The 21,725-nt window shown below is 35.4% G+C and overlaps 1 protein-coding gene across 3 annotated transcripts; it reads right to left on the reverse strand.

Moving 5' to 3' along the window:
* Positions 1–10,500: 10,500 nt before the first annotated feature.
* On the reverse strand, positions 10,501–20,873 carry LOC132177727 (eukaryotic translation initiation factor 5B-like). 3 transcript variants are annotated; one of them, XM_059590179.1, is made up of 13 exons: positions 20,518–20,873; positions 18,102–20,168; positions 16,363–16,895; positions 16,163–16,270; positions 15,973–16,073; positions 15,773–15,863; positions 15,574–15,684; positions 15,433–15,498; positions 13,755–13,814; positions 13,052–13,609; positions 11,984–12,103; positions 11,079–11,198; positions 10,501–10,984 (listed from the first exon to the last, which is right to left on the reverse strand). In XM_059590179.1, exons 2-13 carry the CDS (start codon positions 20,137–20,139, stop codon positions 10,919–10,921), a joined length of 3,972 nt encoding a protein of 1,323 aa, XP_059446162.1. In that variant the 5' UTR covers positions 20,140–20,168; positions 20,518–20,873; the 3' UTR covers positions 10,501–10,918. The 3 variants fall into 3 exon arrangements, with proteins under 3 accessions (XP_059446162.1, XP_059446168.1, XP_059446154.1); XM_059590185.1 differs by having other exon boundaries at positions 18,102–20,182; XM_059590171.1 differs by having other exon boundaries at positions 18,102–20,196.
* Positions 20,874–21,725: the final 852 nt, after the last annotated feature.

The raw sequence follows: 21,725 nt of genomic DNA on the forward strand, positions 1-21,725 counted from the left end.
AATAAATTGTTAGGAAAATAATGTGATAAGAGAGAAAAATTAGAAATAAACACCAAATTGTTAGGAAAAATATTATTAAAGTAGGAACAAAAATCTAATACAAAAGATAGCTTGAGGTACGATGAATCGCTACTAACAAATGTCAACTATACGTCAACTATACAACTATACATTAAAGACGTTCTATTCCTTATGCTACTCGGCCTTCCCCTTCCCTTTCCCCACCGAGCTCATTCGCTCAAACTCCACTCGCATCAGCTCAAATTCCATTTTCATTCGCCCAACATTCGAATTCAATGGTTCAAAACATTTCAGAAGCTGCCGCTCAAACGCTGAAGGTCTATTGAACGCAATGTCCAGCCTCCCCACCATTGATGTAAAGACATTGAACGCAATGTCTCGTGCAGTTCTTCCCATCTGCAGCATAGAAAAACATAAATTAGAGCTTAAAATGCGAAAAATAGGGAGAAAGGTATGAGGTTTAAAAAGGTTTAGTGGGATCCAGCTTCTGTGCTTCCTTTTCCTCCCTCTCCTTTCGAATAGAGCCCAAAAAAATTAAAAATTACTTTCATCTCTTTTTCTAATCGAAGGTTTGAAACATACATACATGATGATAAATGTAGCAAAGACATTCTTAACTTACCTTGCTTGGCTTGACCGGCCAGAGAGATAGAGACAGAGACCAGTAAGGAGAGACAGAGACCGGCGAGGAAAGACAGAGACGAGCGTGAGAGACTTAGCCTTAGGTTTAGGGTTAGATGAAAGTGATCTTCTGCCATTGCTTGTTGCCAATGAGGTATACTGGATGCCTCACGAATATTACTAGTCGCATTTAATGATTTTTATTTGATGGTAAAATGATTGTTTTAACCTTTTTGAATGGTAAAAATTTGAGAAGAGTATCTAGAAAAGCTAGGAGAAACAAGGGGTTATTTTAGGTAGACAATCAGATTATTGTCCACCTAGCCCAAGTAGTCAACTCGATTGATTGACAACTTTGGCATTCTAAGCTCATATTAAAAACAGCCAAGTTCTAAGCATTATAGAGCTGTCTCAGTGAGTATAAAAATTTAGAAAGACTCGCACCGCACAACACCAATTGCTTAAATGAGATCTTTAAATAAAAATATATTAGAAATATTATTTAAATATTAAAAAAAAATAAGGTCTCATTTTAAAGTTTTGCCTAAGACCTCAAAATACATTGAGCCAGCCCTGTATTTGGTGGACCATTCACCTTCTCTCTCACTTTTTTCATTCTAAATGATTGTTAGAGCCTTCATGATTTATATCAATATTTTGCTCATATTTTTTCCATATCATCTTATAAATCAACTATTAAATTTGTGAATTTATGTAGACCCAACAAAAGTCAATAATGGACCCCACAAATCTAATGATTGATCTATTGAATTTGTAGGAGACTATAGAGAAAATATGAGCAAATTATTCCTACAAATCATTTCTCTTTCTCCTAATTAATGCTCTTCATTGTACAATCATTACATTGACAACCATTAAATAATTAAATTTGATTATCATTAACGTGATTTTGCTGCATCATTTTATTAAGTTGTAATGATAGAATTCATTGATTTTTCAACCATCTTTTAACCATCTCGATAATGAATGAATGAATGAATCCACCGTTGAACTTGTGTGGAGTTCACATGAGTCCACAAATCTAATGGTTGATTTATTGAATTTGTAGGATGAAATGAAAAAAAGATGAAAATATTACAATGAGAAATGCTAGGTTCTCTTCTAATGTTCTTCTTGTGTCCTCATATAATCTTAGGTGAATATTATTTTCTAAAAATTGTATTTTCTAAAAATATATCGACTCTTACTATTTTATTAAATATTTACCAGCTCTTTGTAGGCACCGGTAACTATTAGTAGTGATAACCAACTTAGTTCGTATTTTATTAAAAAACAATAATATATATATAGAGAGAGTTTATATTTAACATTAATTCTGACTTTTAAAATTGTTATTTGATTAAAATTTAATGGTAATCTATTCCAAGTCAAATCACATTTAGGGATAAAAAGGAGATAAGAAACTTGCATATAACATTATTCATATATTTATTGTCCATATAAGCTACATAATATACTCCAAACAACATAAAAACATACTAATAATTGTCTGAAAACACTATTAAACAGAGAAATAAAACATAACATAAATCTTAAAGCAACCAAAATATGTCCAAGTAGCACTTCAATAGCCATCACTCTTAAGCATCCTCATCCTCAGACTCACCCTCATCCCGGCCAGTTGGATTGTCACCCGCCCAACCAAATAAACCTGGTCCAGATGATCTCAGCCGCCTCCCGCCGGCGCTGGAGAGTTCAAGTCAGGAGCTAGCGAAAGCTAGGAATAATATAAACAAGCAGGGATAGAATAATAGCATAAGCAATTACCCACATAAATGTTATAAAATTATCAAAATTAGTTGACTTAATCCTCTCTCCAGCAGAACTCAACCAATGATTTTTCTTGGGCATTGTTATGGAAAGAATTCCGCTATCAAACTTTGAACGAATTTCATGTCCATTACAATCTTCTGGAATCTTAACTTATTTATGAAAATCGCCATTGATTGCACTATGTCCCCTAATTTCAACTTCTCCGCGATTGTTGCGTAGAACAATAATTCCTCCTCTTCTGAACCCTACAAAAACCCAGAAACAATTTACTTTCACATTTACATCACATCATTCAAAACACCCAAAAAAAATAAATAAATAAACTCTATCTTTTACACCAAAAAGCCCCAAAACCAATTAAGCTTTCAAATCAACCTTTTTTCCATAAACAAAAACCCTATTTTCTAAATACAATGCATCGCCAAACCAACTATCATTGTCACTCTTGAATTAGAAAGACCATGTTGATGTGTTATACCCTAATAATGTTGTACAACTTATAATATTGCTTGATTTTACATATCAAACGTGTAATTTTAAATTAAATCACATAAAATGTATTGGGAGTGCAAAATTTGTGTTTTCAAATCACAGGCAAGGGAATATTTAAAAATAAAAATTAAGAAAAAAAAAAGCGCAATTTTAATGGGTAAACAACGATTTTACCAAACACTTAACTATATAAAAAATCGCGTTTTCAAAATCCTATGTACTTTTTGAACTCGCAAACCCAAACAAACCCTTAAAATTATCCCAACAAGCCCTTTAAAGCATTCCTATTGAGCTCTTTAAATTTAGTTTGTTCTCCAAATACCAAGTGCAAAAAAGTGAGAGTTATTTAGTTTCTTAATCTTATATATTCATTTTCTTTCTCTCAGAATCAAAATAACAAAAAAAATTAAAAAATAATAATAATAATATTTAACATTAATAGAGGAACATATAGTGAGTTTGATATTTGGTTCCTTTTAAAAGTGGCTCTTCAAATCTAAAAAATTGAGTTTTTCTCTTCAAATTTAACCTTTATTTAAAGAGCTCAATAGGGATGCTCTTAGTAATCACATGTTAACCCAGAAAACTATATATAGTTAATTTAGCTAAACTCCGATCCATGAGTTTCAGATTCTCTCGAAATTCTCAAGTAGAACAAAAGACTCGGGCTAAGAGATGAAATACCTTGAAGATGAAGCTCGAGAACGTCACGTCCTTCTTCTTGATGCCACTTGCAAAAGGTTTCGATTGCTTTGGCCTTCTTTGTTTCCATTGCTTTTAATAGATTGATACACAAAAACAAACCCTAGCCGGCTCCCCTATTGTTTATATATATATATATATATATATATATATGGAAAAAATATAATTTAGAAAAATATAATTTAGCCCCCTAAACTACCGGTAATTTTCATTTTAGCCCCGTAATGTTCAAAAAATGATAAAGTAGCCCACCAAACTACCAAACAGTTGCAATTTCGCCACTCCGTTAGTCATTATTGTCAAATAAGATGGAAACTTCAAAACTACATTGTTTTAGAAAGGTTAAGTTACTAAAATACCTTTTTGGAAAAAAAAAAATCAATTTAAAAAATGCCCTCCAAAACGACGTCGTTTTGAGAGAGAAAAAAAGGCCATGGGTGGCCGGCGAGCCACCCCTAACCACCGTATTTTTTTTATTTTCCCCTCAAAACGACTTCGTTTTGGGGGGTATTTTTTAAATTGATTTTTTTTTTTCCCCAAAATTCCTCAAAACAACGTCGTTTTTGGGGGGGCATTTTTTAAATTGAATTTTTTTTTTTCAAAATGGCATTTTAGTAACTTAACCTCAAAAAAGACGACGTTTTGCACTTTCCATCCAATTTGACGATGTTGAGTAACGGAGTGGCCAAATTGTAACTTTTTGGTAGTTTTGAGGCTACTTTATCACTTTTTAAACATTATGGGGCTAAAATGAAAATACCTGATAGTTTGGGGGGCTAAATTATATTTTTCCCATATATATATATATATATATAAACCCCGTTTAGTTTGCGGAATAGACCTTTGGAATGGACTAGCTAATTCTAGGTATAACTATTTCTTTGTTTGGTAACATACTATTCCTGAGAATAGTTTATTTCTATATATGGGACTACTAATTAAGGAAATTAAGTATTTGGATATGAAATCGAATTTCTAAACTACCTTAATTATCTTGAACTTAATATTTATTTCATCTCTATTCGAAGATTTCCTTGATTCTTGAGAGCATATTATCTTTCTTTCTTTTTTCAACATAATTGCATGTTAAAAATTTGAATAATTCTACAAGTCCCTTTTATGTCACCCTAAAAATGAGATGGCTTTTAAAATTAACATTTGATTAAAATTCAATAACGATTAAAAAAACATTATTTTAAAGGGTAGATAGCAATTTTACCAAATACTTTTTGAACTCACAAATCTAAACAAACCCTTAAAATCATCTCAAAAAGCCCTTTAGTAATCACATGTTAACCCAGAAAAGTATAATTAATTTAGTTAATTAAACTCCATGAGTTTCAGATTCTCTCTCAAGGAAAACAGAAGACTCGGGTTAAGAGATAAAATATACCTTGAAGATGAAGCTCGAGAACGTCACAAAAGCACTGGGGACGTCTATTAATCAAGCTTAATTTCTTCTATTTATAATTAATTAATCATTGAAGAAGTTTATTCTTTCTTTATTATAAATTATTTTTTAGCATTATTAATTTATTCATTGAAACCCTAATATATAGTAAAACCCTAACCGGCCCTATATTTTACCATTTTTTTTCTTTTTTTCTTGAAAGGAATCGAGCGACCATTAAGGAAATTAGGTATTTTATATGAAATCAAATCTAAACTACGTACCTTATATATCTTGAACTTTTTTTTAGGAGAAAAAAAAAAAATCTCTAAACTACGTACCTTAATTATCTTGAACATAATCTTTATTTAATCTCTAGCTATTCGAAAATTTCCTTGAGACTTGACAGCAAATTATCAATTTTTTTTTTTAAACATGATTGCATGCTTAAAAAATTTAGTTCAAGAGGAAGAAAAAAAATCAAAACCCACCTAAGCAAGTGACTTTAAAAAGAGCAATGCCAGAAGTGGGATTTTGTCTACCGTATATCTCTAAAAATGATGTGACTTTTAAAATTACCTTTAAATTTGTAACGGATCACTATTGTATTTTGATATAATTGTGATTTTAAAATCCACATTACTTTTGAGGATAAAGGTGAATAAAAGTCATACTTCTAACATTACTAAACAAAATTTTAAACCTAGTTTACTAGCCAATCGCATGATTTGGGGTATTTTTGTCAAAAATAAAATTTTAAAACCCTAGACTAACTTAACCCTAGCTAAACTTTCCTTTTTTTTAAAAAAAAAAAAAAAAAAAAAAAAAAAAAAAAAAAAAAGTACGAGTTATCTTCATTAATATAAAATCAATCTTGAGCAAAATGTTCCAGCATACAATGCAAAAGATACAAGTTCAAAACTCTACGGCCACAACACTATCTATGACATATACCCAAATAACCAATAGCCTCTTGGGCTATTACAAAACATCACCTTAAAAATGTCATTATCACAATTAGTATATAGATCTACAGAATAAAACGACGAATCACGACTTTGTCTCTTTCATAAATGACAATTCTTTCATAAACTTGATAACTCTTCTGCCATCGGTCAATAGTTTGGTCCCAGAAAAGAACCAGAAGAAAAGAAACAACCTACTGGAAACCATTTCATTATTCTTAAGCAAAACCAAAGAAAACAACAAATCCAAGACCTGCTGTAGCCAGAGCAATAGCAAACTTGTCTTATTCAAAAGAAAAAAGGAAAAATACAAAATTTATATAAAAAATAGAAATTATAAAAAATAAAAAATAAAAAAAAATAAATAAATAAAATAAAAAAAAGAGTGAGGGTAAAAAACATCCCACTCCCAGTGACGTAGTTGCTGACACGCCAACGTGTGGGACCCACATGTCGGCGCGTGGCCGGCAGAATAATGCATGAAGGCCATCGGCTGGAAAGAAGGGGTGGCCGATGAGCACGGTCTGCAATAGCGTGGATGGACAGAACTAATGGAGAAAACCATATCTGATTCTAAAGAAAATAGATATATAAACCCCATCAAATCTGGTGGGATGGCGATGTGCAAAACGTGACAAGCCGGTAAAGAGTCTGGACAACGAATCTAAGCAAAAGAGGGGGAAGAGAAAGAAAGAGGGGGGTGGGGGGGTTTCACTCCTCCCCTGCCGCCTAGGGTCTTTTTTTTCACTAATTCACAAGTTGTTTCTCAGAAATTAAGTAATATTGTGTATATTATTTAATCCTAGCTAAACTAATTAAAACTCAAACCCTAAAACTAAACCCCCCATATACATTTGGCAGACCATTTACCTTCTCTCTCACTTTTTCATTCTAAATTATTGTTAGGGCCTTAATAATTTACAAACATAACACACGACACTAACTACAATTAAGACTTGACCCTAAAGGATAGCTCAATTGGCTACTAACCACGTTATATAAAGCATTGGTTACTAGTTCGAAACTCAATTCTCCCTCTTCCCTCTTCCCCCGTCTTCTTGGTTGGTCATATTCAACCAAAAAAAAAAAAAAAAAAAAACCTCAACGGAGACTTCTACCTTGACTACAACTTCTATTTGTACATTAACTATAAAAAGATAGTTATTTTACACAAACTGACTTCTCATTCTTTTCAACCTTATCAAGATATTCCGTCTCGTTAAATTATATATTCCAACTATTTTAGTAATCATTCATATAATTGTCATTCAACTATGATAATGTGGCAATGAAAATTAACCTTTTGATTAACAAAGACTTGTAAAAATAAAAGGCAATGGTTAATATTCAATGTCATATCACCATAGTTGTAAGCAGTCATATGGCATGCTACACATCATTATCCCAACCATCTCTTTTCGAAAATCTAATGAATCCACCATTGAATTTGTGGACTTATGTGGATCTTACAAAAATTCAATGGTAGATTCACTCATTCACTATATGGAGATCATTGAGATAATGATTTTTATCATTTATGGTCTACTAAATATCATGGAATCCTTCATACAATTGATTTCTCCTAAGAAAAATGATTTGTGTCAATATTTTGCCCATATTTTTTTCATATCATCTTACAAATCAACCATTAAATTTGTGGATTATGTGGACCCAACATAAGTCAATGGTGGATCCCACAAATCTAATAATTGATCTATTGAATTTGTGGGAGACTACGGAGAAAATATGGGCAAATGATTCATACAAATCATTTCTCTTTCTCCTAATGCTCTTCTTTGTACAATCATTACATTTGACAACCATTAAATAATTAAAGTTGATTATCATTAACGTGATTTTGCCACATCATTTTATAAGTTGTAATGATAGAATTTTTTTTTCAACCATCTCTATAATGAATGGATGAATCCACCATTGAATTTGTGTGGGGTTCACTTGAGTCCACAAATCTAATGGTGAATTTGTAGGATGAGTTGAAAAAAAAGAGGGAAAAATATTAATGTGAATCATGTCTCTTTCTCATATTCTAATGGGGAATGTTAAGTTCTCTTCTAGTGTTCTCCTCATATCCTCATAATCCTAGATGAATATTATTTTCTGAAAATATATCGGCGCTTACTATTTTATTAAATATTTACCGGCTCTTTGTAGGCGCCGGTAACTATTAGTAGTGATAACCAACTTAATTCGTATTTTATTAAAAAAATATATATATTGTTTATATTTAACATTAATCCGTGTACATCAAAATCATATTCATTCATTAATTCAACAACACACTATTAAATAGTGAAATAAAACTCTTCAACCACCTTCATAAGGTGATGTAGCTTTTAAAATCGTTATTGAATCAAAGTTTTAAAGTGATCTATTTCGAGTTAAATCACATTTAGGGATAAAAAGGGAATAAAGAATCTTGCATGTAGCATTATTCATATATTTATTGTCAATATAAGCTACATAAAATGTACTCCAAACACTATAAAAACATAATAATAATTGTCTGAAAACACTATTAAACAGAGAAATAAAACATAACATATATAATTCTTAAAGCAACCAAAATATGTCCAAGTAGCCCTTCAATAACCATCACTCTTTAATTTTCCTTTTCCCCCTCTCCCGCTTTGAATAAAAAAAAAAAATTAATTAATAAAAAAAAAAATCACTCTTTAAGCATCATCATCCTCAGACTCACCCTCATCCCGGCCAGTTGGATTGTTACCCGCCCAACCAAATAAACCTGATACAGATGATCTCGGCCGCCTCCCGCTGGCACCGGAGAGTTCAAGTCAGAGCTAGCGAGGGCTAATATAAGGTGCAAGCTGGCCGGCTAGAATACAAATAGCAATTCCCACCGTAAATATTATATAACTATCAAAATTAGTTGACTTAATCTTCTCTCCGGCGGAACTCAACCAATGATTTTTCTTAGGCATTGTTATGGAAAGAATTCCGCTATCAAACTTTGAACGAATATCATGTCCATTACAATCTTCTGGAATCTTAACATCTTTATGAAAGAAGCCATTGATTACACTTTGTCCAGTAATTTCAACTTCTCCTAGATTATAGTTGCGTCGAACAGTAATTTCTCCTTTTTTGAACCCTAGCAAAATTCAAAAACAAATTACTTTTACATAGACGTCACATCTATCAATCAAACAAAAATAAACTAGATGTATTTTTTACACCAAAAATTAAGCCCCAAAACGAATCTTGAAAATGAAGCTTTTCCCACAAAACAAAAACCATATTATCTGTCGATCGAACCGACTATCTTTGTCACTCTTGAATTAGAAACAACATGTTACCCTAATGATGTTGCACAACTTATGATGTGTTTGGCGTTGCAATTTTACATATCAAAAGTGTAATTTTAAATCAAATCACATAAAATGTGTTATGAGATTACGTTTTCAAAAATACACCGATAAACTAACATCGATTTTACCAAACACTTAACTACACTAAAAATAGCTTTTTTAAATCGTACTTTTTGAACTCGCAGACTCAAACAAAAATCATCCCAACAAGCCCTTTAGTAATCACATGTTAACCCAAAAAAGTATAATTAATTTAGTTAAACTCCCTGGAAATTCTCAAGGAAAACAAAAGAGATGAAATACCTTGAAAATGAAGCTCGAGAACGTCACGTCCTTCTTCTTGACGCCAATTGCAAAAGGGTTCGAAATCAGAGGGCATGGTCTTAGCTTTGGCCTTCTTCGTTTCCATTGCTTTTAATTCATCGATCATACACAAAAACAAACCCTAGCCGGCCCTACTGTTTATGTATATATATTCGATCGGCTGACCATTGGACAGCTGGTGATAAGAATCCAAGGATTTTATTACTTCGAGCCAATTGAATTTCCAATTAATAATTCCCAAAAAAATGGTTTCGTGATTCATATCTATATTATAAATTTACACATAAATTTTTAGTATCCCTTAGAAATAGTGATGATTATCAAAGGTTGAATGATAACACAAATCAATTAACATTAGAGAATAACTTCTATAATTAAGGTATCGGCACATATACTTGATTAGAAAAAAAAAACAAAAAAAAGTATCGGCACATATCAAGCTTTTTGTGCCTTCCAATAATAAGTTGACACATCAACTTAAAACAACAAATAACTTTACTGTGAAAACACCGGATCATACCTCTTTTAGCACTTATGGACAAAAAACCCCTCCTCTTTGCGATTAATGTGTACAATTGTAAGTGCACTCTATCTAATAAGTGAAGTTGGCTTGTTAGTTTTGAATGACAATTCCATAAGAAAAAGAAATAACTAATACAGGAATGTTAAATTTCCAGTGAACTCAAAACTAGAAGGACTACTTGAAAAAAGAAAAAACCCTAGAAGCACTGAAGAAGAGCCTTGTGTAGTCTAATCTTAGCCATGTAAATGACATGGTGTGATTTAGCCAAAATCTCTAACCACATATGGCAGGTACGACAATCCAAAAACAAAGACAGGAAGACAATCTGAAGACTTCACTTTATTACTTCGTTTTATCTGAAAATTACCTCAAAATTATTTTTCTTTTGAAAAAGAATTTTGTACTGCCAAGAATATCAAACATGTTATGGCACCTCTATAGATATCATTCCCCGATTACATTTCCTCAACTGCCAGCTTGTACAACCTCTTTCTCATACCAACTACAAAAAATTACACAAACCACATGATTTCACAAAAATCAAACCAATTCCAGTGTCATCGGGACAAAAGGGCTTTCGCGCAACACAACGGAACACATTCTCTACTCCATTAATCTTCAGAGTGACCCAAATGATTGACTTAAAGCCTTTTCTCCATGACGTTCCCTTGCAGCTTTGTATGAAACAAACTTGATAAAGCCCCCTTAGATCTTGAAAAGCTACTCTTGTGATGTATCTTCATTGTATCTTGAACACGGTCTTCAATTTCGCAACCAGCTTCCACTCTTCAATGGACAGATCATCCTGCATATTTTGAAGTTGCAATAAGCAACAATTGGAACAAAATCCATAGAAGCATAGAAAAATTGTGGGCGAGATAAGATATTCAACCACTTACCCTATAATTAGCTTTAAGTACATCAATCGACTTCCTTGAGATGTGGCTCACAAGTTCATCCTCAACCTCAAAATGCCTACCAAACATCTTTTGCTGCTCCTCAGAATTGGAGCCAACTATCTGTAAAAGCAGAAATAAAGCCAAATATTAGCATATCTCAAACCAAGTGTAATCTTGCATGACAAATTCTAAACGATCCAATTTGACATTAAAAATCAAATAAGGATCTACAGCAATTTGAACAACAATTGTGAGACAGCCCAAAATTTTATTTGAGCAAGCGGGTCTTATATGGGCTCTCACAATTTGTTGCCCAAATTGCTTGCTGGGAATCGCAATCCTTCAAAATCATGCTCAGACAACCAGAGGATATTCAAACTCCAATTTTCAAGGTGCAGAGGATCACTGCTAATGCAATGTCCATCAAAATCTCATCACCTACCACCAAGACCATTAGCTGATTCGTTAAGAGTTCCAATTTAACTAAAAAAAATAAAGTACCTTGGACAATTTGTCTAAAAAATCGTTTTGGAAATGGTATGATGTCCCAATAATGACCTACCCACATAAAGGTCTTTAAAGCATTATATTAGGCTTTTTTGATAAATTATTGCAGGATTCTTGGATGGGGCCTTGATGTTAAAGGACTTAGGGAAGATCAGTTCATTAAGATTTAATACTTTCAGACGGGATTTTGTGTGACCACCAATCTTACTAAATGCTCATTAGTGATTACAGATGGAGATTTAAAAAATAAATGGCCTTATTTTTTACAAGCTTTTGGTAGGTAGCTACATCACCACGTTTTCAGATATTCCATGGATCCGTTCGATTCCTATGGGATAGACAACCACCCCTTAAACTGACAAAGCATTGAAGACTGCATCAGTGATTCAAACACATACCTTAATTGCAACCTTCTGCCCTTTCTTTGCAATATCCACAGGTTTGTGGTTATTTTCAATCGATGCAATTCGCCCAATATCAATGAAACCCTGTTGGGGAACACAAATTGGAGTCCCAACCTGTGCAGAAAACATATTAAATCAGATACGTACAAAAATATAAACCAAATACTTTCATGTATAACACAAACTCTAGAGGCATCTGATAATAAGCATTATCCAAAGCCCGCCACATAACCCCACAGATATAATGTTGGGAGTGGCGTTAATTGGCATCAAGACCACTCAGGAATTCTGAGCCATACAAGAAATTTAATGCTGACAAATAAGCCATAAAGCCGAGCAAAAGACCAGAAAAATTGATGTAGCCTCGGTCAAAAACTTAGACCTAGATGGACCATGCCAGCTTCCTTTCAAAGCAAGAGAAAGGAATTAAGCATATACAGAGACAGTAGAAATGCAAGCTAAAAGAAGTATCATGTCGTATATAAATATTAGAAGTATATATATATATATATGATTCGAGTTTTTCAAACACTTCAATCCCACATAATTAAGATAAATGGCATTGCATACAAATGCAGAAGACCTACCTGGAAATTATACTACTTGATCCACAAGATCTAGAACCTAGACTTTGCAGAGACAATTATATGGCAAAACAAATAGTATAAGTTCACCTCTTTTGAAAACCACTATCACATTCAATTTGTAGTGGAGTAATTGAGCACAGAAAACAACAAAGACATGTCCATTGGTTCTATAAACTTTGTTGGTCATTATTGTGTGACCACCAAACACAACCCCCAAATCTCATAGCACATACTAAGCTAAATAAGGAACATTCGTTCTTGTTTTAAATATTTTAGATATCCCTTCCCTTTTTCTCAACTTTACCAAGATTCAAAAGGAGCCCAAGTAGACTAGGAATCATTTTTTCTCAAATATTTTGGCTGAGAACACGTCTGAGGATGAAGATTTCTTTCTTGGACTTATCACTACCCTCGCAAGCATTATAGTGTCCCTTAAACAAGAGAAAACAAGCCAAACGGACTGAAAATAAATTACCTTAGCAATTCCTTCGACAATATCAACCCCCAATACAATAGGATCCTTCTTGTTGAAAATGCAGTTTGGCATAATCTTAAGAACACATGGAAAGACTGCATCATCAGCAGCTTCCTTCTTCTTTTCCTCCTTGAGATTATCAATATAGGCTTTAAATTGATCAAATAAGTGATATATGATATCAGCAATAAAAATCTTCACACCCAATTCATCTGAGAGTTCTCGGGCCTCTGGTGTAACTTTGACATCAAATGCCAGGATGGTAGCATATTCTTTTTTCTTTTCAAGCATTACACTGGCCTTCATGACATCTTTTTTATGCACAGGGCCTATGCCTATACCACTAACAGGGATGTTTACTGCTGGTGACTTCAAAAACTCCAGCAATGCTTCCAACGATCCTAAGGTAGATGCTTGTACGTAAACTCCCTCACCACTCTTATCAATCCTGCTCATGACTGTCTTCATATCTTCCATAGCTGCGTCCTTAACATCCTCTATATTATCGTCAGGCCCTACAACGTAAAGACCAGTCCCAGCAATTGCATGCTCAAGGCCCTGCGTACAATGTGACACAAGGAATCAGGAACTTCTTTCAAACAAACCAACAATCCTCACTTTAATTGTGCAAGTGCATTACTGAAACTCTCAACAAAGCAGAAGTAGGTTGGATGGCTTTGATTTCAATATGTGCAAAATATACCTGTGCTGTGATCTTGATACCCATTGCAGCCTTGATTTTCTTATGGTGCAGGTAAGTCCCCTGAAATCAGTTCACCAACGAATCATCATCTATAGCATTGCATAACTTTTAGCTCTTGCTTAAACAACACAGGATATAACTTACAGTTAAATATTCCATACAGGTTATTTATAGAAAAAAAGAAACCCTTTCGAAGTTATTTCAGTCAAGTAACACAACTTTGTGCAGAAAGGGAGTTACTTGACACCCATGGTGACCTGTTGGATAAAAGAAAGAGCAGGACAAAACTCTGGCACTCCTGAAGCAGTCAGATATTGCCAGGTTTACCATCTAAAATTGTCCAACCACGTCTGAACTTCAAAAACAGATATGTACATGGCAGACCTTCAGTCTACCCTGAATTGTTTGCTATGTCGACATGACTTGCTAATAAGATTGAGCAAGGATTGTATAATTTATAAACTCTGGTTGTGAATTTCAAAAAATACTTAAACATGTTGATGCACACACGATTAGGCTTTTATTTTTTATTTTTAAAAATGTTTTTATTACAACGGTCACGGCAAGCAAGTCATAGATCCCTAAAGATCCACGACAACAAATAAAATAACCTAAGTGGGATCAAAAAGGGACCTTTCAAACAATGGAAAAAATTAAAATTGCTAAGGAACAGACCTACCTTGCAGAAGAAACTAGCAAAAATTTAACTTCTAAAGCCAAGGTGCTTGTAACAACTGAATAGACTACTAAATGTTCAAAGTCCCAGACAGAAAGACAACATGATTATCTGTAAGTTCTTAGCTTCTGTGGGGTCCAGGGATTGTTAAAGCACGTTAGATAGGCCGATGTCAATAAGGGGCGTATTAGCACTTCACTAATATAAAATGTGCTGTCATGATCAGTATGAAGAATAAAAATAAAGTGACTTTAGGGTTAGGGAGACCCTTAGTAATATAGCAACAGAGAGCACTACAAAACAGGATCGTATGAAGGATAAAAATAACCAAACTGCTCTCTCTATTGGCAGCATTCTATCGACAAAGCGCCATCTCTCAGAGTCTTTCACAAAGGGGGAAGCACTCCTTCCCTCTGTCAAGCTAGGGACATTTATCTCAGAAGTTATTACCCAATCTCCCTCACTTCCGTGAGCCCTCCAATTCCAATACTATGGCATAGCCATTCTTAGGTGGTATTAATTAACTTTCTCAATATAATGGCAGTTCCTTGTAAATTGTTCTCTCATTGTATACATTTTTTTGCCCATGGACTTTTGTCCTCCAATATCACTCTAAGATTTAAAGTCCCAAAAATTTCTTCCATCTGTCACCATGAGGCATGCAGCTTAGCAACCTCTTTAATATCCCAACTATTCAATGGAGTACTTTTGCAGATTATCTTCAAGACCTTGTCCTTCCATGATATTAACAATAATTCCAGTTTCAATTTATTAACTTTAAATTATTTTATTTAAAAGAGAACAACTAATTTCCTTAGACAGTATGAAACTCAATTGAAGAAAGATTCATTTTAAAATCTCTTTTGTATGTTTTAGATAATTTTCAATATTGAGGTCAACTAGCTCTTCTTCACAAGTTAGTTTGCTAGCAGTATACTGGAGTTCTATTTTACCAACCCAAGAACAACAAAAACTATGTAAATATGTGAAAAGAGACCATACCTTAACTCGGAGTTCCTTCATTGGATGTGGAGTCAATAAAGCTCGGATAGAGGTAACAATAGGCCCCTACAAAGCAAGATTAATTTGTAAGAATTTGAAATTTAGCATGAGATCATGTGGAAACATGTTTTAGGTGCTTGCCTGCATGCCACAAACAACTATTTGATCTCCTTCATGAAGCACACCATTGACCAATACAACATCAATAGTTGTCCCATGACCTTCAACAACCTTGACCTCCAACACAGTGCACTGGTACAAAATTTAACCACAATCAAATTTCCATACTACTACCTTGAAGCACTAAACCAAATGAAAATCACGTAAAAAGACTGCACACCTGCATTTCACTGCTGTATGTAAGTTTCTCAACCATAGTTTTCTGAGTCCATTGAACTAATAATAATAACAAATCTGGGATGCCTTCGCCACTGTATTATTCACAAACCCAAAATATCAGGAAATTAGCATAAGAAATTTTGCAGCGGAAGATCCTAAACAAGCTATATCAATACCACATTAACAGTCCATAAGTTGTACCTAATAGCACTTGTAGGCACAATGCTGAAAGTTTCCCCCATTTCCTTATTTTTATAGTACAATTCAGTATTTAATCCCTGCTCTTTGAACTGAGTAATAATCTGACAACCAACAAAAAAAAACCAAATGAATGAGTAATGAGCCAAACTGACACGAATGTAGCAACGAGAAAAGGCAGAATTTATAAAACCTGAGTGAGCCTCATATTGAATTCATTTTGTACATCCTTAGATTGCTGCTTCATGGCCTTCACAATTGGTGCATTGCGACATACTTTCCAGCCATAGAGCCTGTCCACCTGCAGAAATTGAAAAACAAACAAAATTAAACATGAATAATAATAAGAGGGGGAATAGCAACACCAAAAGCAAATTAGATAATGAACCTCACCTTATTCAATGCAACAATGAATTCTGTATTCCTCATTTTTAAAAGATTAAGCGATTCTATTGTTTGTGGCTCCAACCCATGCATAATATCAACAACCAAAATTGCAATATCACATAAACCCGAACCCCGTGACCTTAAATTAGTGAATGATTCGTGTCCAGGGGTATCAATAACCAATAGCCCGGGGACCTTCAGTTTAGCATCAGCTTTCAGTTCCTTGGTTCTCTCACGAATGTTCTCAGCAGGAAAATATGTTGCACCAATCTGTTGAGTGATACCTCCAGCTTCACCTTCCTGAACATTAGTGCCTCGTATACAATCCAGTAACTTGGTTTTACCAGTATCGACATGGCCCATGATGCAGCAAATCGGGGAACGAAGGTTATCTTCACTATGCTTGGAGGTAGCCTCTGAAACCAGTACTTCTTTTTTCAAGTCAGCATCTTTTCTCTTATTCTCAAGATTCTGGGATGTTGATGGCTGGGATGTTGATGGCTGGGAAGGAATGGTTTTCTTAGCAGTTGCAGGAGGTGCTGTAGATTGAAAAACCAAATAAAAAAATCAGTACGTCAGAGCTAGGATAAATGGGGGGAAAAAAATATACAATAGTTACTCCAAGGGCAATATACCTTACAAAGGCAATTCCAAACAGTCCTATGAACTAATTCTATGCCTAGATCTTCCAAATTCAGAGACAGGTGCATAAAAATATAGACTGCAATCACTATTTTTATTTGTAATCATTTCTTGTTTATATGGGTTTGTAAAAGGCACCTGCTAACTCAAGAAATACAAGGCAATCAGCACATCTATAATCCTCACTAACAAAATCTCCCACTTGTACAGAAAAACAGACACTTTTCTGAAGAGAAAGACCACATAGTCTCATTCTGCACGAGCTATGTTAGGAGCTATAATAGGATGTTTTCCAGTTAGACTAATTTTGCAAGAACCACCTTAGCCATGAAAACGCACGTACTAATATCTTCTTTTAATTTTTTTCTTTAAGAAAATGAAAATGCAGTACGCTGGAAATACCACTAAGAAATCAAAGTGTTAAAGAACAATAACCAGAAAGATTTTAAAGTCAAATGAAAATAAATAAATTACCAAACAAAGTTGAGTAAGATCTGCTAGTTGAAATCTCACTGAAATCTTAACCACATACTACCACATGTTCATTTCCATAGTTAAAAACTTAAAATGACCAACGAGATTAAAGAGTTTTGGTAGGTCAAAATAAGAAAAATGATATTTTCTAAAATGAATTGTGGGTTTCGAGGCCTAGACCTTATATTCTCAATTACCCATTCCCATTATTTCATCCCAATAATTATATCGCAATAAGTTCTCGGTTTCGAGTTGAAAATTTTAAAATTATGCTTATGTGTTTACAATATACCTTGTTGCTTGATTCATTTCTATGTCTCTGGATTTCTTGAATCTATTCTTTTTGTGTTTTAATTTTGTTTCAGTAGTACATACAAGCCAATGGTGCAGAACATATAGTGTTGTATGGTCTGAAGGCTATTATAATACGATGTTCTGCACACATTGAAAAAGAGAAATATCAATGACTTATTGTACGAGGCCAGATTTTGGAAATTCTATCAGCAAAAATACCTTCTCAGGCGAATGTAAAGGATTCAAAGAAAACCAAAAAGGAAAGAAGATCATGACAACATGCTCATTAGGAAACATGAATACCAGGCAAAGCTATATTTGAAAATAAACCTTACCTGCATTGCGAGAAGTTGGTACTGCACCCTTTGTCTCTCTTCTCACCACTCGTTCAGGCTCAGAATCAGCCTCTTCATCAGCAAATGCACTTTTAATAGAAAGATTGACAGCTACATCATCCCAGCTCTTTGCATCCCATTCATCCTCATCATCATCTTCTTCCAGTCCATTCTCTTCGGCAGCCTCGGCAACTACAGATTCCTCCTCGACATCCATTGATTCCTCATCAACTTTCTCTGAATCTAAGGAATCCATATTGGTCACAGTCTCTTGTGGTTCTTCCTCCCCCTTATCAGGGCCAGCACCATTTGCTTGTTGGTGAATTGGTTTTTGCTTCTTATTCTGATACTTGGGTCGTTTAGTTTGTACAACGGTGTCTGCAGAAGGAAGAGGCACCCCTGCATTAGCAAGTATCTGATTCCTCATAGCTTCCAACCGCCGAGCCTCTTCCCTCTGCTTTGTAGTCAACAGCTTGCCCTCTGCTTTCTTCCTCTGCAATTTCTCTTTTTCCTTTTCCTTCTTTTTACGCTTCACTTCCTCTGCTTGCCTCTCAAGCTCTTCCAGCCTACGCCGCTCCTCTTCCTCCTTCCTCAATCTCTCCTCATCTTCCCTTTTCTTTCTCTCTTCCGCTTCTTTTCGCCGAGCAAGTGCCTCTTGCATCTCTCTAACATGCTTTGGCAATTTCTTATCCACCCCTTTACTCTTCACTTCATTCTTTTTTCCCTCCGTTGGCTCAGGCTGTACTTCATCCTGTTTTTCCTCTGCAGCAGCCGCAGCTGCTGCTGCCGCTGCCTTCTTCTCCTTCTCCTTCTCCTTCTTCTTCTTCTTCTTCTTAGCCGCAGCAGACTCAACATTCTCTTCTTCAACCTCCTCCTCTACCACAGCAATCGTTTCGGGCTGAAGCTCAAGTTTCTCCTCTTGTGGAGGAAGAGCAGCCGGCTTTGATACCGTAGGCCCCTCACCAAGCTCCGCAAGAATCTTATCCAAATCATCCTCTTCCTCCGCTGTCCTTCCACTCTTCTTCTTCTTCTTCTTATTCTTCGAAGTATCCTTCACCTCTTCACTCTTACTACTAGTTCCCACACTCAGTTGCTCAGTCTCAACCACATCCCTAACCTCATCCCCATCTCCCAGCGCACTGAAAACACCACTACCCTTCTTCTTAGACGACTTTTTCTTACCCGAAAACGCAACCGCAGAAACATCTTCATCCTCAACAGCTTCTTCTCCATTCTTACCATCACTCAACACAGCACTAAATGCATTGCCACCTGCCTTCTTCAAAGTCTTCGAAGACTTTGATGACTTCTTCTTACCCGAAAACGTAATGGGTGCAACATCTTCATCCTCATCCCCATCATCACCAAGTCCATCAAATGCAGACCCCGTAAAGACACTGCCTTTGTCACCACCTTTGGTTGACTTCTTCTTCCCAGTAAACGCAATCACAGGCTCATCATCATTATCACCATCATCCTCAACTTTATCAACGACCTCAGCTTCTTCTTCATCATCATCGATTGCATCAAAAGCCGAGGCAGTGAACAAACTACCACCACTTTTCTTAGAGTCATTCTTTTTCTTCTTCTTCCCAGAAAAGCTCACCGTTTGCTCCTCATCATCTTCCTCGCTATCTTTCTCGCCGGTCAATCCAGACTGTCCATCCTCATCATCACCACCTTCCTCCTCTTCCTCTCCCAACAACCCGAACCCAAAAGCGTTGTTCCCACCGCCTTTCTTCGACTTCCCCTTCTTCCCACCAAACACCACCTCATGCACCTCCTCGTCTTCGTTCTTGATCTCACCACCATCACCATCATCATCATCCTTGGGCTGCGGAGCTTTTGCGTTCCCCTTTTTGCCCTTCTTCTTCCCAGTAATCACGACCTTGTCCTCCTGAGCCTCTGGCTCCTCGGCCAGCTCAGCTCCGATGGAGTACTCGTCATCGTCAATCAACTGCGACTTCTTCTTCGACTTCGACACGGCAGCCGAAGCGTTCTCATCGTCCCCACGCGCCGTTGGCTTCTTTCGACCCATTCACAAATCCGTGCTTCTCTTCAAGAATCCTAACAATCAGAGCCTATGAAATCAGATCTGAAATATGAATAAGAATCCAAAACAAGATTAAAAAAAACCCTAATTCCTGAAATCACACACAGACACACATATTTGTTTACATATATTTACACACACGCACTCTAAAGCAACCCCACAGCATGACGATGGTGCCTTATCAGAAGCAAAATTAACAATTTCTTGCACAACACACAGACCCAGAAATCAAATCCCGACTCTGCTTACTACAGTGAAATTAATGAGAAAAATTGAAACTTGGGTACCTCGGAAAGAACCCTAAACCCCACCAAAAAAGCAAGGGGTAAAAATTGAGAAGGGAAGGAAGCAGATTTTGGGTACCTGAGAATAGCGCAGATTTTGATGAAAAACGATTCTCTCGGTCGGTTTCTTAATCCTTGAACCGAGCTGCTTTTATCCCCTTACCCTATTCGATTTTGGCGGAGACAAATACGTAACAAATACAAATACAAATACAAATACTATATGTTTTTGTCAATCAAAATCAAAAATATTGCTTGAAGATAATTGGAAGCAGCTGAGACAAGGAGTGCTTGATAGACATGCAGAGAGAGAGAGAGAGAGGGAAACAGGGAGGAGGGAGAGCAAAATATATATATATACTTGTTCTAGGGTTGTCCTAAATAGGTGTGGATTTTCAATGAAAAAAGCCTTGTGGTTTTTGAAAAGGATTTTTGGACCTGTGTTTAAATTTCTTCCAATGGTTATCTTGAGGTGTGATTTGTGAATTGTTTTTTTCCATAAGCCCACCTCATATTGACCAAAGTTGCCACCTATCCTAATCACAATGGTTTCCAAAATTATCACCAAATTTAATGTTTTTCTAATTTTTTTTCTTATGTTTTAATTTTTGTAAGGTCTCATATCGAGGTTGTAATATTGGAATGGGCCCATAAACCTCATTTGGCCCAACTGATTCCTATAGGCCCGCATGCTCGCCCACGCAGCCCTGAGGAATGGGGCCCACTAGCCCAGGCCACCCGAACACCATCCCAAAGGCCATGAACCCACCAAAACTCGGTTCCGCATGAAAAATTTCGTCCCAAACGCTGAGAAGAAAAATCCCGTACAAGGCGGCAAATTCCCATTACGCTCACACCCGAACGCCTTTTATCGCGGAAAAATTTGAAGTGCTTACGGAACAAAAGTTACTTAATAAATCAAATGCTTGAATTGATTTGGAATGGATGTCTAAGTGCACTATGGCCCTAGTAGCTATAAGGTTTGACTTTTGAACTTCATGAACCGTCTGTTATTCATGAAAGTATCTCCTTCCTTATACTCATATTTAGCAAGTCTTTTCATTGAGATGATCAGACACATTCTCATGACATTTATTATTCTTGACATTTGCTGTCTATTTTCTCTAACAAGAATTTCATTCCATCATACATGTTCAAATTCTTGGATAATGTGTATAGGTTTCAACCTGTGTTTATTTGTGTTGAAAGAATGTTTTTTAGTTGTTAATGATTTCGTCATGACAGGTATATTTCGTCATGACGATAGTTTTTCGTCCTGACAAAAAT

This window comes from Corylus avellana, chromosome ca1 (assembly GCF_901000735.1).
Source record: "Corylus avellana chromosome ca1, CavTom2PMs-1.0".
Classification (NCBI taxonomy): domain Eukaryota; kingdom Viridiplantae; phylum Streptophyta; class Magnoliopsida; order Fagales; family Betulaceae; genus Corylus; species Corylus avellana.